Here is a 14,381-nt window from a genome sequence, read left to right on the forward strand (position 1 = left end):
ACTTTGTGATTTTTATGGTACTGTTTTGTACAGTGCTGGGAATGTTTTGGAACATATATGTCACATTACAGCAAAATTGACAGTGCTTGAATCTTTATTGCACAGATTATCTTCATAACTTCAGAGGTTATGGAACTCCAGAGATGGAACACCGAGGCCGAGACAGGGTGCAACTTACGAAGGTCATGCATTAAATTGGTTCAGCAAAGGAGTAAGCCGTGTCTGTCAGTGCCATCTGGTCTTGGAAGGGGGTTTGTAACTCCACTTGACTCAGGGAACACAGAGCAGTGGGAGCCAAGGCTGTCAGCGATTGAGGACCCGGGGTGAACAATTCCGTGCTGCTGCTGTGGTATCACCACCAGGTGGATCTTCCGCCTTCAGGAAGGAGACAAAAGAATGCAGAACCCTGGTCAGATCAGCTCAGGACTGAGCCCTCCATGATCTGTCAGGACTCAGATCCCACCTCTCTCTCAGGGAGCGATCAGCTGCTATTGTTCCCATCCTGCCTCTCTGTCATCTAGTTTATGATTGTTCGCTTTCCCTTTACTTCATCATTAGTTAGACCCAGACCTCAGCAGAGATTTTAGGGCTTCAGAACCGAGGAAGATAAAGTATCAGCGGGAACACAGTGGGAAAGCCCACAGTGGGGGCAAGAGTCTTCCAGCTGTGGGCAAGGGTATCCCTGCGGCAGGGCCGGAGCACTGACGGTGGGGCTTGGCACGAAGCCATTTGCCAGGATTTCTGTGTCAGGGTGAACCAGAAACCCACGTGTCCAAGGAATCCCATCTTCTAGTTCTTGCTGTCCTCATGGAGTGTCTAGGCTTCACCTTCGGCCTTCCCTTCTGCTCACAATCCCCTCTCCCACTGTCTGTGTGGCCCTGCCTTCAGCCTGCTTTGCTGGAGCTCAAACAGCCTTCTTAACTATTTCCTCTTAGGAGTTAAACCTAGAGACCCCTCATCCTTTGGCATATGATATACTTTCCCATGGTCAGATCATCAAGCTGCTGCCCCACCCAACATGTGTCTTGCCCACCCTCTGTGTTTCTGTCCATCAGACCACCCACCACATAGGCACCCCCTGGAGAGTGACCCTGGTTTAAATCAAGCCTGACTTTGCCAAACCACTGTGGATGCATTAATTTGGAAAGGTCCCTGTTAATCTCAGGGCCCACTTGCAAAGCAGAGACAGTCCCCGAGACTCGTTCAGCCTTTGCCTTTCTCCTGTTGGCCAGGGACAGAGAGGGCTCAACTTGACCCAGAGCTAAGCCTCTCAGGTCGTCAATGCCCAGGCGAGAAGTGAAATTCACCTCATCTTATTTCTACGGTGAGATTTGGCAGGGGTCTTGGGGAGACTTAGCAATCTGGTTTCTCCCTGTCCTCATACCAGGAAAAGCCCTGCCCCTAATCCAGAGGCCAGTTGGCCCCATCTCATCCTTTGCTTTGCTTACAGTATACCTGATGCCCTCCCTCCTGACCTGTGATTGGGATTGAGCTGAAGATAGTCACTGAGGTGATTCAAGGGATTAGCACTTGGTACAGGTAGGATAGTGGAGATGTGGTTGGGGACACGGATGGTTGAGGTAAAATGGAACAGAAGAGTGAGTGCAGGTTCTTGTCCAAGCTCCGTACCCAGGAGATGACCCTTACTTCAGCTGCCACTCAAGTCCTTACATGTCCTGAGCTTTTACTATATAGCAGCCACAGTAGATTCTCAGGTTACAAAAGTAATGTCCTCAAGTGAGTTCATCAATTTACTGACATACACCCAATCATAAAACAATGTGATAATTTTTCTGTGGTCAGAATTTCTGAGCTATGAGCGGGGGTAGTTAATTCTATCCAGGAAGATTGGTGACTTCTTAGAGGAGGTGACAGTTAAACTGGACTTGGATAGCTGTCTGGAATTTGGTCAGATAGGAAAGAAAATTCCAGGCAGAGAGATGAGCATGAACAAAAAATTTGGCCGTAATGATGCATGAACAAAAAATTTGGCCGTAATGATGCACGGCGATTTAGAGATCAGAAGTTCAGTGTGGATGCCTCTAAACGTTCTCTTGTCTGTGTCTGATGGATTTTGATATTTTGTGTTATCATTTTCATTCATTTCAAAATACTTTCTAGTTTTCCTTGTACTTTTTTATTTGATATATAGTATTTGGAAGCATATTATTTGATATCCAAACATTTGAGGATTTTTCCAGATATCTTCCTGCTATTGATTTCTAGTTTATTTCCATTGCGCTCAGACAAGATGCTTTGCATGATTTCAACCCTTTACATATGCTGAGATTTATTTATTTGTTTGTTTGTTTGTTTAGATGGAATCTCACTCTGTCACCTAGGCTGGAGTGCAATGGTGCAATATCAGCTCACTGCAAAATCCGCCTCCCGAGTTCAAGTGATTCTCCTCTCTCAGCCTCCCTAGTAGCTGGGATTATAGGCCCATGCCCCCATGCCCGGCTAATTTTTGTATTTTTAGTAGAGACAGGGTTTCGCCATATTGGCCAGGCTGGTCTTGAACTCCTGACTTCAAATGATCGGCCTGTCTTGGCCTCCCAAAGTGCTGGGGTTACAGGTGTGATCTATCGTGCCCAGCTAAGATTTATTTTATGATCCAAAAATGGCCCTTCTTGGTGAATGTCCCTGTGTATCTGAAAAGACACTCCCTGTCAACCCCTTTGCTCTGACATTTAGCTTTGATCAGCTTTTTCTCTCTTTTGTCACATCAGCAGAAACAATGCCAAGAAATGCCAGAGACAACAAAATAGGAGTGTGTCATGGGCACACAGAGCTCTTTTTCCCTGGGTGCTGCTTCTCCCTGTGACAGAGAAATCCATGCAACACAAGGGGGAGGCTGTCCCCAAAGGGTGGCAGATATACTTTTTTCCCCTTGAATTCCAACACACCCTTCCCCGGGCCTGCTCTGCCTCCCACTTTTGTTCAGCTCAGCTGTGGCACTGACCGCTGCTGGTGCTTGAGCTCTACCTGCTCCTGCCCAGACAGGAAGCCCTTCAGCAGCAGACTCAGTTGCCAGGATGAGGCTAGGAGTCAGGAACCCCTAGGTGTCCATGGAGGTCCCACCTCCTTTAAATCCCTACTGTTCAGACGCAGCTTCTAAAACTGTTCTTCTGCCTCCCTTCCTACTCACCAATCCCCTTCACTACTGTCAATGGCACTGAAGTCCCAGCCTGCTTGGTTGGGGCAGTTAAGTCCTTCTCAGTCACCTTCCACCAGGGGTTAAGGTGGGACCCCTTTGCCTGCAGCTCTGTGGGTGGGACCCCTTCCCATTTGAGCATATTCACTCCCTAGGTTCCTGCTGCCATCACACCACCCACCACATGAGTCCCTTCTGGACCAGTGGCCCTTAACTGACTCAAGCCATATCTTGCCAAGCCTGTTGTGACACTGATCTTGGCAAACTCACTTTTCATGTCAGGGACCCTGCAAAGCAGACACAGATCTGAGTCATAGTATTCGTTTAAGCAATGACAAGGGTAGAATCATGTTTTACATCAGAAACTATCCCGGCCCGCGGGATAGTCAGAACAGGCCCTGGAGGAGGGGGTGGGAATTTGGGGAACAAGAGACACGAGAAATGGAGACAAGACAGTGCTCTGATCAAGTCTCGTTTAATGGCGGTAATGCACTGCCTTATATACACTTGGAAGGGAAGGGGTTGGGCTAAGGCGGAAATGATCTCATTGCCGAGGGCGTGGCCAGGTTAGTTTCGGTTTCTCCGGTGGGACGTCATGTTGCGCTTGCGCTATTAAGTAACAATTTTCCCGGGTGCGGGAAAAGTGAGTGAAGAAGCAGCAGGAAGAGCGCCATCTTTAATGAGGTATTAGTACAGGGGAAAAAAGGCAAAGATAGGGAGGAGGTAGAAGGTGGAAATGAATATAGCTCAGGCGTTTTAATCGTTAATTATTATTCGCTATGGCCGGGGCGTGCAGCTCCGGACAAGAAACATTGATTCTCAGTGAGTCATAGGTGGAGTAGCCTATTTTTCTCGTTAGAGGGAACCTTAACTTTGAACTCCACAGAGAGATCCCCCAGGAACTGTGACTTGAACCAAAGAGCTCTACTTAACTTTTCCAAATTGCTATACTTGAAAATGTTGAGGTCTGCCTGGGTCAATTTGGAGGGGATACTATGAGGACAAAGACAGCAATGGAAGAAAGAAATGAATTCTTCATGTCAGAGCAAAGGCAGAGAAACAGCACCAAAGAGCAGAAGATGTCTGGCAATGTGCCTGGCATATAATAGTTCTCTCAGCCAGGTGTGATGGCTCACCCCTGTAATCCCAGCACTTTGGGAGGCCAAGGTGGGCGGATCGCCTGAGGTCGGGAGTTCAAGACCAACCTGACCAACATGGAGAAACCCCATCTCTACTAAAAATGTAGGATATAGTTCGGCAATGTAATGTTTAGAGGGTGGTGAAAGGATTTCTTATACCACAACCTTGTGTATTATCCAGAAGTAAATGCTGCAGCCACAAGCACCACCAGTGAGTCTTCTCAGGGCAAATGGGAAAAGGGGATGGAACCTTGCTGAGATAAATCATGCTAAACGCAGACAGCAAACAAACTTTCCATCAAAATGCTGGGGGAACCCCTGGGCCGGATGGCGAAGAGACAACACCTCAGGCAGGCATTCCAGATTTTAGACCTTGCCCCTCCTCAGGAAGAGATGCGTGCTTCGTCCCTCCTCTCACTGCACGTTTGTGCTGCCAGCCCTGCTGTGTAGTGTGGGGACTCAAGACCAAGACAATGCACCATTTCTGTGGAGAGAGATGGATCAGGGAGTGGGGACTTGGGTGAGACCCATGGCTCACCTCTCTCGAGTCCTTACCAGACTAAGACATCTTCAAGGGCCAGAGACCAGCCTGCCACTCACCTTTTTGCCACCTGATATAGATGAGAAAAATTCCCATTAAGACAAACAAGATGAACGCCCCCAGGATGATCCATGTATATAGTAGGCTAGAAGAAGACCCATGGACATCCAAAACATTTACTGGTGACACTAAAAAAGAAAAAAAAAGCACAAGCCCTGTCACACCTAAAAATATGCTTTCCACAGCCCCTGCTTTCCCCAGGAACACATGGTGCCCCACATAATCACTGGCTCATGTGACAGCCACTCTACCAGACCCTGGGCCATGAAGATGAATGGGGTTGTGCCTTGTCCTTATGGAGCTCAGATTTCTACTGAGAGAGGTAGCAAATGTCCATCTGATTACCACACAATTTCACATGATTACTGTGGTTAGAACTGTTTGGAGGATGACACAATGGGTGGTGCTTAATTCTGTGTGGGGAAGGTGGAGAAGGCTTCATGACTAAGAAGTGGCATTAGAACCAGTGGAAGGGTAATTATAATAGAGGAAGAGAAGGCCTGGATGTTTGCAATGACCCAGATAGGCTTGGGACCATTTAGCGGTGGGTCATTGGTGACTGGATCATTGGTTAATGGGAAGGGGTTTCTTACACTGAGGAAGAAACAGTGGAAAATGGGATGGGAAAGGGAGGATGGTGGGAAATCCTTATGGCCATCACTGACTCTCCAGACAGGAAGCCCATGGAGAAGTCAATCAAATTTTCTATTGCACACACGCTGACACTCACACAGGGAAGGCTTTTGACCTTTAAAGGGAGCTGCCACATTCTCCTGCCCGGCTCAGTTACCTGTCGGTTCTGGCATCACCTCCCACTGCTCTGAGAATTCCCTGAGCCAGTGATCACAGTCTCCCACTGACAGCTTCCTGAAATAGTTTTCCAGCCCTCTGTCTTTCTTCCATGTCTCCTTGATCTTACTGGCTTCATGATTAATTACTGTCCAGGTCATGTTCATCGCATCTAAGAGGAGACATTTCTCTCCATTGATGGTGAACTGCCAGGACGCACCAGTGCATCGTTCTGCTTCACGTTGACAAAGCATCTCGACCTGCAGAGTGGAAGAACCTGCAATCCAGACACAAAGCCATCATCCTCCACTCTTGAGAGGTCCATCGTCTTCCAATAGGTCAAGTGTTATTCTACATATTTAGGGTCCTGTACTCTTTCTGCCCGGACTTGCCCTTTCCCACCCGTTGGGTCCCCTGTGTCTCTATGGTTGGGCCAATGATCAATACACAAATACACCTAAAGCCCCTCCCCACCTGTGCTCTTCCCTCCCCTCTCTTGCTGCCTGCCTCCGTTTCCCCACCCCATTCCACACTTACCACTGGTCTTTATCTGGGGTTTGATGTCAAGAAGGAGCATCCTGAGGTCTCGGCCCACTTCTCCCAGCGTTTGGGTCAATTCTCCCCATGTGCTGGTGGCATTTACCTTCTTCCCCAGGAGGCCCAGAGGCTTGACCATGTTGCTGTCACTGTCGTACTGAAGGAAAAGATTTTTATTCATGAAGACCTGTGCTTCACACCAGGGCTGTCCAGGTCTGGACCATGATTTTATAGTGAAGTTGAAGCAAAGAGAGTGAGCACCTGTGAGAGAAAGATGCAGGTGAGGTCCAGGACAGGGGAAGAGGCCCATTAGAACCTGCGCGTCTGTGACCCAAGACTCCCTGGACCAGGCCAGGCTGGCAGAGGGGGCGGTTCCATCCTAGACTCCCTCAACCTTCTGGATCCCTGCTCCCATCTCCCCCTGACTGTCTGGGGTGAGATACTTGATGGTACCGAGGACCCTTGGGGTGTACTTAGTGTTAATGGTGTTAACAGGAGGATTCATGTCACAAATACTTTTAGCAACATCTACCAAGTTCTGAGGCACAAAACAGACAAACCTCTGTGTGACCTCCTGAGACTTAAAATCTAGCTGAATACACAGGACATTCAATAGAAAGGAAAAAGAGGTATTTATCACGGGACACACGCTGAATTCCTCCGGGGTCCCAGGAGTTCAGGAAAGAGTCCTGGAGTAGAAGGTGGGGGGTAGCATTATAGAACTGCCACATATGAGCCCGTGCCTGGCCTAGGGCCTCAGGCTGGGGTCTCGCACGAACTGGGGGTAACATCCTAGGGATCCTCTCCCTCACATCATCCTTAAGAGCAGGTACTGGCTTGCCTGAAGCCTGCAGGAGACCCCAGTCGCCTATCCCCCACCTTTCTCCCTCCTCCTTCTTGTCCTCAGCCAGGTCTTGAGATCTCAGGACACTCACCAACCATGATCTCCAAGGCTGTTAGTAGCAACAGTAGAAGCAAAAGAAGGCGCACAGGGCTACAAGTCAGGGGCATTCTTGGCACATTGTGGAGAGTAACAGGCAGGAAGCTGGGCGTGGACACATACACCCTCACTGGTATGGTGAAGAAATGTCCAACAGCGTGGGTGTGGGCACTGCCCAAATTCTTTACCCTAGAACAACTGAGGGCAGGCCTGTAGAGACCACATTAAATAACAATTTTGTGAAGGGAGTGTTTTCCAAGTATTCAGAATATAATTATTTATTGAAAAATAAAAGAAGACATTTAAAAACAAAATTAACTTTGAATAAACTCTCCTCTCCTGTCCCCATGGCCCCTGCAAAAAAAACCCCCTCAGGTGTGAGCAGGATGGTTGGAGGTTATGTGAGTTCCTTCTCCCTTCCTCCAATTTCCTCTTCCCTTCTCCTCCCTGCCTCTTTTGCTTTTCCCTTTCTTCCTGGTACCCCCTCCCCATTCCTGTATTTTCTCCCATCTCCATTTTCCCCTCTCTCACTATCCCTAACCCATTCAAACTCTTTTCTCTTAAATGGTTGAGATTTTCTCTTACCAAGCACACCCCAATATTCATTAAACTAGCTGCGAACAGGCAGCAAGCGGTCTACTGTGACAGATGGGTTGTGTGTGTGTGTGTGTGTGTGTGTGTAATTGTAATAAAACATATTGAGTCACTCAATAAACACTTACGGAGTGTCTACTACATGTATCAGGCACTATTGTAGATGCTAATTAACAAAACTGAAATGGCCAAGCCCTTACAATGGCTCATGCCTATAATTCCAGCACTTTGGGAGGATGAGGCAGGAGGATCACTTGAGGCCGGGAGTTCAAGACCAGCCTGGGCAACATAGTAAGACTCCATCTCTACAAAAAAAAAATTTTTTTTTTATTATACTTTAAGTTTTAGGTTACATGTGCAGAATGTGTAGTTTTGTTATATAGGTATATACGTGCCCTGGTGGTTTGCTGCACCCATCAACCCATCACCTACATTAGGTATTTCTCTTAATGTTATCCCTCTCCTAGTCCCCCACCTCCCGACAGGCCCTGGTGTGTGATGTTCCCCTCCCTGTGTCCATGTGTTCTCATTGGTAAACTCCCACCTATGAGTGAGAACATGCGGTGTTTGGTTTTCTGATTTTGTGATAGCTTGCTGAGAATGATGGTTTCCAGTTTCATCCATGTCCCTGCAAAGGACATGAACTCGTCCCTTTTTATGGCTGCATAGTATTCCATGGTGTATACGTGCCACATTTTCTTAATCCAGTCTGTCATTGATGGACAAATTTTGCTATTGTGAATAGTGCCACAATAAACATATGTGTGCATGTGTCTTTATAGCAGCATGATTTATAATCCTTTGGGTATATATCCAGTAATGGGATCGCTGGGTCAAATGGTATTTCTAGTTCTAGATCCTTGAGGAATTGCCACACTGTCTTCCACAATGGTTGAACTAATCTACACTCCCACCAACAGTGTAAAAGCGTTTCTATTTTTCCACAACCTCTCCACCACCTGCTGTTTCCTGACTTTTTAATGAACACCATTCTAACTGGAGCGAGATGGTATCTCATTGTGGTTTTGATTTGCATTTCTCTAATGACCAGTAATGATGAGCATTTTTTCGTATGTCCGTTGGCTGCATAAATGTCTTCTTTTGAGAAGGGTCTGTTCATATACTTTGTCCATTTTTTGATGGGGTTGTTTGTTTTTTTCTTGTAAATTTGGTTAAGTTCTTTGTAGATTCTGGATATTAGCCCTTTGTCAGATGGGTAGATTGCAAAAATCTTCTCCCATTCTGTAGGTTGTCTGTTCACTCTGATGGTAGTTTCTTTTGCTGTGCAAAAGCTCTTTAGTTTAATTAGATCCCATTTGTCAATTTTGGCTTTTGTTGCTAGTGCTTTTGGTGTTTTAGACATGAAGTCTGCCCATGCCTATGTCCTGAATGGTATTTTCATGCTGTTTTTTTTTTTTTTTTTTTTTAGCTCCATCAGGTTACTTATGTTCCTCTGTATACTGGTTATTCTAGTTAGCAATTCAATTAACCTTTTTTCAAGGTTCTTATCTTCCTAGCATTGGGTTAGAACATGCTTCTTTAGCTCAGAGTTGTTTGTTATTATTCACCTTCTGAAGCCTACTTCTGTCAGTTCATGAAACTCATTCTCTGTCCAGTTTTGTTCCCTTGCTGGTGAGGAGTTGTGATCATTTGGAGGAGGAGAGGTGTTCTTGTTTTTGAAATTTTCAGCCTTTTCGTACTGTTTTTTCCCCATCTTTGTGGATTTATCTACCTTTGGTCTTTGGTGTTGGTGACCTTCAGATGGCGTCTTTCAGAGGATGTGCTAATCCTTTCTATTTGTTTCTTTTCCTTCTAACAGGCAGGCCCCTCTGCTGCCAGTCTGCTGGAGTTTGCTGGTGGTCCACTCCCGACCCTGTTTGCCTGGGTATCACCAGCGGAGGCAGCAGAGCAGCAAAGATTGCTGCCTGTTCCTTCCTCTGGAAGATTCGACCCAGAGAGGCACCTGCCAGATGTCAGCCAGAGCTCTCCTGTATGAGGTGTCTGTCGGCCCCTACTGGGAGGTGTCTCCCAGTCAGTGTATATGGGAGTCAGGGACCCACTTGAGGAGACAGTCTGACCCTTAGCAGACAGAGCTCGAATGCTGTGCTCGAGGTCTGCTGCTCTCTTCAGGGCCATCAGGCAGGGATGTTTAAGTCTGCTATAAGCCCCTGATTGGGGCTGCTGCCTTATTTACAGAGATACCCTGACCAGAGAGGAGAAATCTGGCAGTCTGGCCACGGCAGCCTTGCTGAGCTGCAGTGGGCTCCACCCGGTTCCAACTTCCCAGCAGTTTTGTTTACACTGTGACCTTAAAACCATTTACTGAGGCCTCAGCAATGGCGGAGGCCCTTCCAGATGGGTCTTATAATAGACTCCAGCAGTCCTACTGTGGCCAAGACCTCAAGGAAAGCCAAGTCTATCATTGGGAAAAGTCTTGGGGCTCTAAGTTTCAAATTCTGAAAATTTGTCTTAGAACAAAATTTTGTGTCATTTTCAAATTTCTCAAGCACAAGGTTTCCTCATAAAACTTAGTATCTGTAGCCCCCCTTTCCACCTCACTTTTACAGCTGTCCCATTTCATCATCGGACCCCACTGACTTAGCCAGTTCAGGTTGCTGCAACAGAATACGTGGCTAAAACACCAAGCATTTATTTCTCACTGTCCTGGAGGCTGGGAAGTCCAAGATGAAGGTGTCGGCAGGTCCGGTGTCTGGCGAGGGCCCTCTCTTCCTCACCAGATGGCTGTCTTCCTGTTGTATACTCACACAGTGGGGAGCAGAGAATGACAGCAAGCTCTCCTGTCACTTCTTAATCCCACAGGGCTCCATTCGCATGACTTATGACTTCCTAAATAGCATCACCTTTGAGAATTAGGATTTCTGCATATGAATTTGGAAGGCAGGCAAACATGCGGCGTGTAACACCACCCATATCCATTCCACATCTGGGTTCCCTCTGTGTGCCGGGCAGTATGCCAGTTAATTCAAGTGCATGTCAGACCCAGAGGGTGACATCCTGTGACTCATGATCACTGGTAAGTGGGTCTGAACCACTGTCCTTTCTTAACTAGATGGAACAGACTTCAAAGAAAGTAACCGTGGACTCTGGGCGGGGCTCTCTCCATGGGGCTGGAGGGATAAGGGGTTGTCTCCTCAGAGGATAGTGGGTCAAGGGTTTGAAGGGGCCCAGGGAAGCACATTTTTTACACATCCCCTACCTGGTTCTCTGGCTGCTAAGGTTAAAGCACCCCAGTTTTGAGGGTGCACTTCCGCCTCTTGGTCTGGATAAGGGGTCTCAAATCTGTCCTGAGTGGAGCCTGTTCTGTACACACCCAGGCCCTGAGAGTGCGGGGAGAGGGACTCGCTGCTACCAACCTACTAGTGCTGCTGCTGTGGGGACACCAGCGGGGGTGGGCCAAGAACAGTGTGTGTGTGTGTTTGTGCCTGCGCGCATATGGGTGCGTGTGTGTGTGTATGTGCATGCGTATGTGTGATATGACCACTGAGTAGCTCCTTAGCAGGGCCAATATTTTCTACAAGTCTGATGACTCACAGGAAGGAGCACAGCAGGCCTGTACTTGGGTCCTGACATCTGGGATGCTGACCTAACACTGAAGAAAAAGAAAGAGCTGCAGATAGGCTGGGAAAAACATAAGGAAATGGGAAGGGGGCCCTTCCACCTTTGTTGCCCTCTGTGGTCCTGAATCCCAGCTTGGCATGAGCCAACATGGGGATGGGAAGGAATAGCCATATTCTAACTGCAAAATGTCAGCTTCAGGCAGTGGCTTCCAAACCGAAATGATGGCTACATATGAAGTAGATTTTTGTTTGTTTTGTTTTTTGAGACCAGGTCTTGCTCTGTTGTCCAGATGGAGTGCAGTGGCATGAGCACGGCTCATTGCATCCTTGAACTTCCGGGCTCAATCAGTCCTCCCACTTCAGCCTCCAGAATAGCTGGGACTACAGGTGTGAGCCCCCACACCCAGCTAATTTTTAAATTTTTGGTGTAGAGACAGGTCTCATCACATTGCCTTGGCTGATCTTAAACTCTGGGCTCAAGCAATCCTCCCTACTCAGCCTCCCAAAGTGTTGGGATTACAGGAGTGAGCCACCACACCCGGCTGAAGTGGAATTTTAATTGAAGTAAGAAGCAGATGATAAGGAAAGAGGAACCAATAATTACATGTAGTCCCCGGAAGCCCGTTGCTATAAAGAACTTTCAGCCTGAAGTCCCAAGAGAGACGAAAATTTTAAAATGAATTGGACTGCATTTTTCAATCCCTGAAAATGAGTCACAGCCTTTTTGTGGCAGTGTGCCCTGGGCTTCTAACCATCCTCTCCCTGCCCAGCTGCCTTGAGATCCCGGCCAATTGTTTCAACACCCAGGCTGGGAATGCCAAGGCCCGGCAGAGCGAGGCTGTGGAAGCCTTGGCATAAGTGGAGGGGACGATCTGAGGGAGAATGAGACAAGAGAAGTTGGAAGGAAGGAGTTAGGGCAGGAGAGCAAGGAGAAATCCCTGTCCCCCAAATTGGAGAGAGGGGCGATTGGGACTCCAGACTGGCGGGAGGCACGGATCCCTGAGTGTTTGGTGTGGAGGCAGAGGACCCGCAGAGCCACCCCTGTCCTCCCTGCCTTATCCAGCGTCCCCGCCCCCACACCCCCAGCAGCTCCCCCAACCCCACTTTTACTTCATTGCCCCTGGTTCTCTCACCACCCAAGCCCCTGCTTTCCTCCTTCACTCCCAAACATGCACATGTTCTCTCTGCACTGGTGTTTGGAACACCGGCCACCCTCCACCCCACTACCTTGTGCCAGCAGGAGACGTTTGTCCTTCTGCCGTCTCTAGGATGGAGAGGCCTGAGGTGACTGCTTTCTTCCTCAGAGTCTCTGGGCAAACTCTCTGAGGAGCAGAAAACAGTTCAGTCTCCCTGGGCGTGGAGAGGCCGGCCTAGCAGAACACCCACCCAGCATGCAAACCTGGTGGGGCCACCTGTCAACTGTCACGTGTAAGTGATTCTAGGACAGGGCTCCTCGTCAGGAACTGGGTCCAGTTCAGTACTAGATTCGTCATCAGTAAATGGACCAAGACCAGGCTCAAGTCCCAGCCACGAAATTCTAGAAAGGACTTAATGTAATTTTAGCAGTTGTTGGAGACCAGCATGTAATGGCACACATATGTTTTCCTTAATAGGCCTAGGTGGGGGACCCCACCTTTTTTCAGGGTTTAGGCCTCTGCAGGTCCTGGCCTGGCTGTGACAGTGGCCCTACCTCATGTCCGGTGGGTGCTGGCGCCCTCTGTTGCCTGGTTTCTGTGCGAACACGGCACTACCGTCCTGCACTCTGGAGGCCTGGAGCTCCTGCCCGCTGAGCTCCTGTTCCCACTGTGTGTCGCTCAACCTCACTGTTTTCTTCTTGCAACTCCATTCCCCTCCGCAACTGGAAGACCAGCTCTTCTCCTGAGTCTTCCTTAAAAGACACCCTGCCTACTTCCTTACAAAGCCCCCACCAAAGTAACACCAGCTACTTGTGAATATAGCCAACTTTACTGAAGGTTTAGAGGTTGTGTGGTAAGGCTGTGAAGAATTAAAAAAAAAAAAATCACCTATTTGCAGGACCTCTTTCTTATCTCTTCTTTGGACTAGAAATAAAATATCTATGATTTGACCACACTGTCATCTAGTACTTGACCCTGGTTCTAGGCCACTGTCCTCCTGGCCAGGGTGATTGCAGTCCTGCCCTCCTTGGTTCTCCATGCCTGTCCCCACCTCCCAAATGACTACAGAGCAGCCAGAGTGATCCTTCAGAACCTCACCACTCATACCCCTCCTCTGCTCCAAACCCTCCAAAAGTGCCCCTTTTCTCTCAGTAAAACCAAAGTCACTATAGACACTTAGAGAACCCTGCGCAGTCTGGTCAGCTGTCCTCTATGCCCCCTCGCTTGCTCAGTTCCGACCTCCACCCTCGGCCTCCTTGCTGGTCTTCAGAGCCCTGCAGATGTCCCCATGCCTTGGGACTTTGCGTTGCCCTCCCCTCAGCATAGACTGCCTTTCAGGCATCTGCCCAGCTCACTCCCACTCCTGCTTCCACGCCTGGTTCTCCCTGCCCCTCCCATTTGGAATCCTTGTGTTCATTTCTTTCTTTCTTTTTAAAAATTGTGGTATAATTCATGTAACACGATTTTTCATCTTAACCATTGTTAAATGTAAAGTCCCCTATTTCATAATGCGAGACCTCTGCCTGCCCAGGCCATCCTGGACCTTCTTCACCTGAACTTGTTCCCCTAAAGCAATGACCACTTTAAACATAACTTTAGTAAGCCAGGCCCGGTGGCTCATGCCTGTAATCCCAGCACTTTGGGAGGTCAGGGCCACTGGATCACCTGAGGTTGAGAGTTTGAGACCAGCCTGGCCAACATGGTGAAAACCCATCTCTACTAAAAATACAAACATTAGCCGGGTGTGGTGGCCAGCGCCTATATTCCCACCTACTCGGGATACTGAGGCAGGAGAATCACTTGAACCCAGGAGGCGGAGGTTGCAGTGAGCTGAGATCATGCTACTCCTTTGCAGCCTGGGCAACAGAATGAGACTCTATCCCAATAAATAAACAATCAAGCAAACCTTATTA

The 14,381-nt window shown here is 48.3% G+C and overlaps 1 protein-coding gene across 6 annotated transcripts; it reads right to left on the bottom strand.

Moving 5' to 3' along the window:
* Positions 1-76: 76 nt before the first annotated feature.
* On the bottom strand, positions 77-12,693 carry LOC695031 (retinoic acid early transcript 1E). Of its 6 annotated transcripts, none has more exons than XM_077999519.1 (7): positions 12,560-12,665; positions 10,415-10,615; positions 7,156-7,370; positions 6,221-6,481; positions 5,685-5,960; positions 4,894-5,022; positions 77-375 (listed from the first exon to the last, which is right to left on the bottom strand). In XM_077999519.1, exons 3-7 carry the CDS (start codon positions 7,229-7,231, stop codon positions 353-355), a joined length of 765 nt encoding a protein of 254 aa, XP_077855645.1. In that variant the 5' UTR covers positions 7,232-7,370; positions 10,415-10,615; positions 12,560-12,665; the 3' UTR covers positions 77-352. The 6 variants fall into 6 exon arrangements, with proteins under 6 accessions (XP_077855645.1, XP_077855644.1, XP_077855643.1 ...); XM_077999518.1 differs by lacking the exon at positions 77-375 and adding an exon at positions 3,614-4,777 and having other exon boundaries at positions 10,415-10,601; positions 12,560-12,690; XM_077999517.1 differs by lacking the exon at positions 77-375 and adding an exon at positions 3,614-4,777.
* Positions 12,694-14,381: the final 1,688 nt, after the last annotated feature.

The sequence above is a fragment of the Macaca mulatta genome, chromosome 4 (genome assembly GCF_049350105.2).
Source record: "Macaca mulatta isolate MMU2019108-1 chromosome 4, T2T-MMU8v2.0, whole genome shotgun sequence".
Lineage (NCBI taxonomy): Eukaryota > Metazoa > Chordata > Mammalia > Primates > Cercopithecidae > Macaca > Macaca mulatta.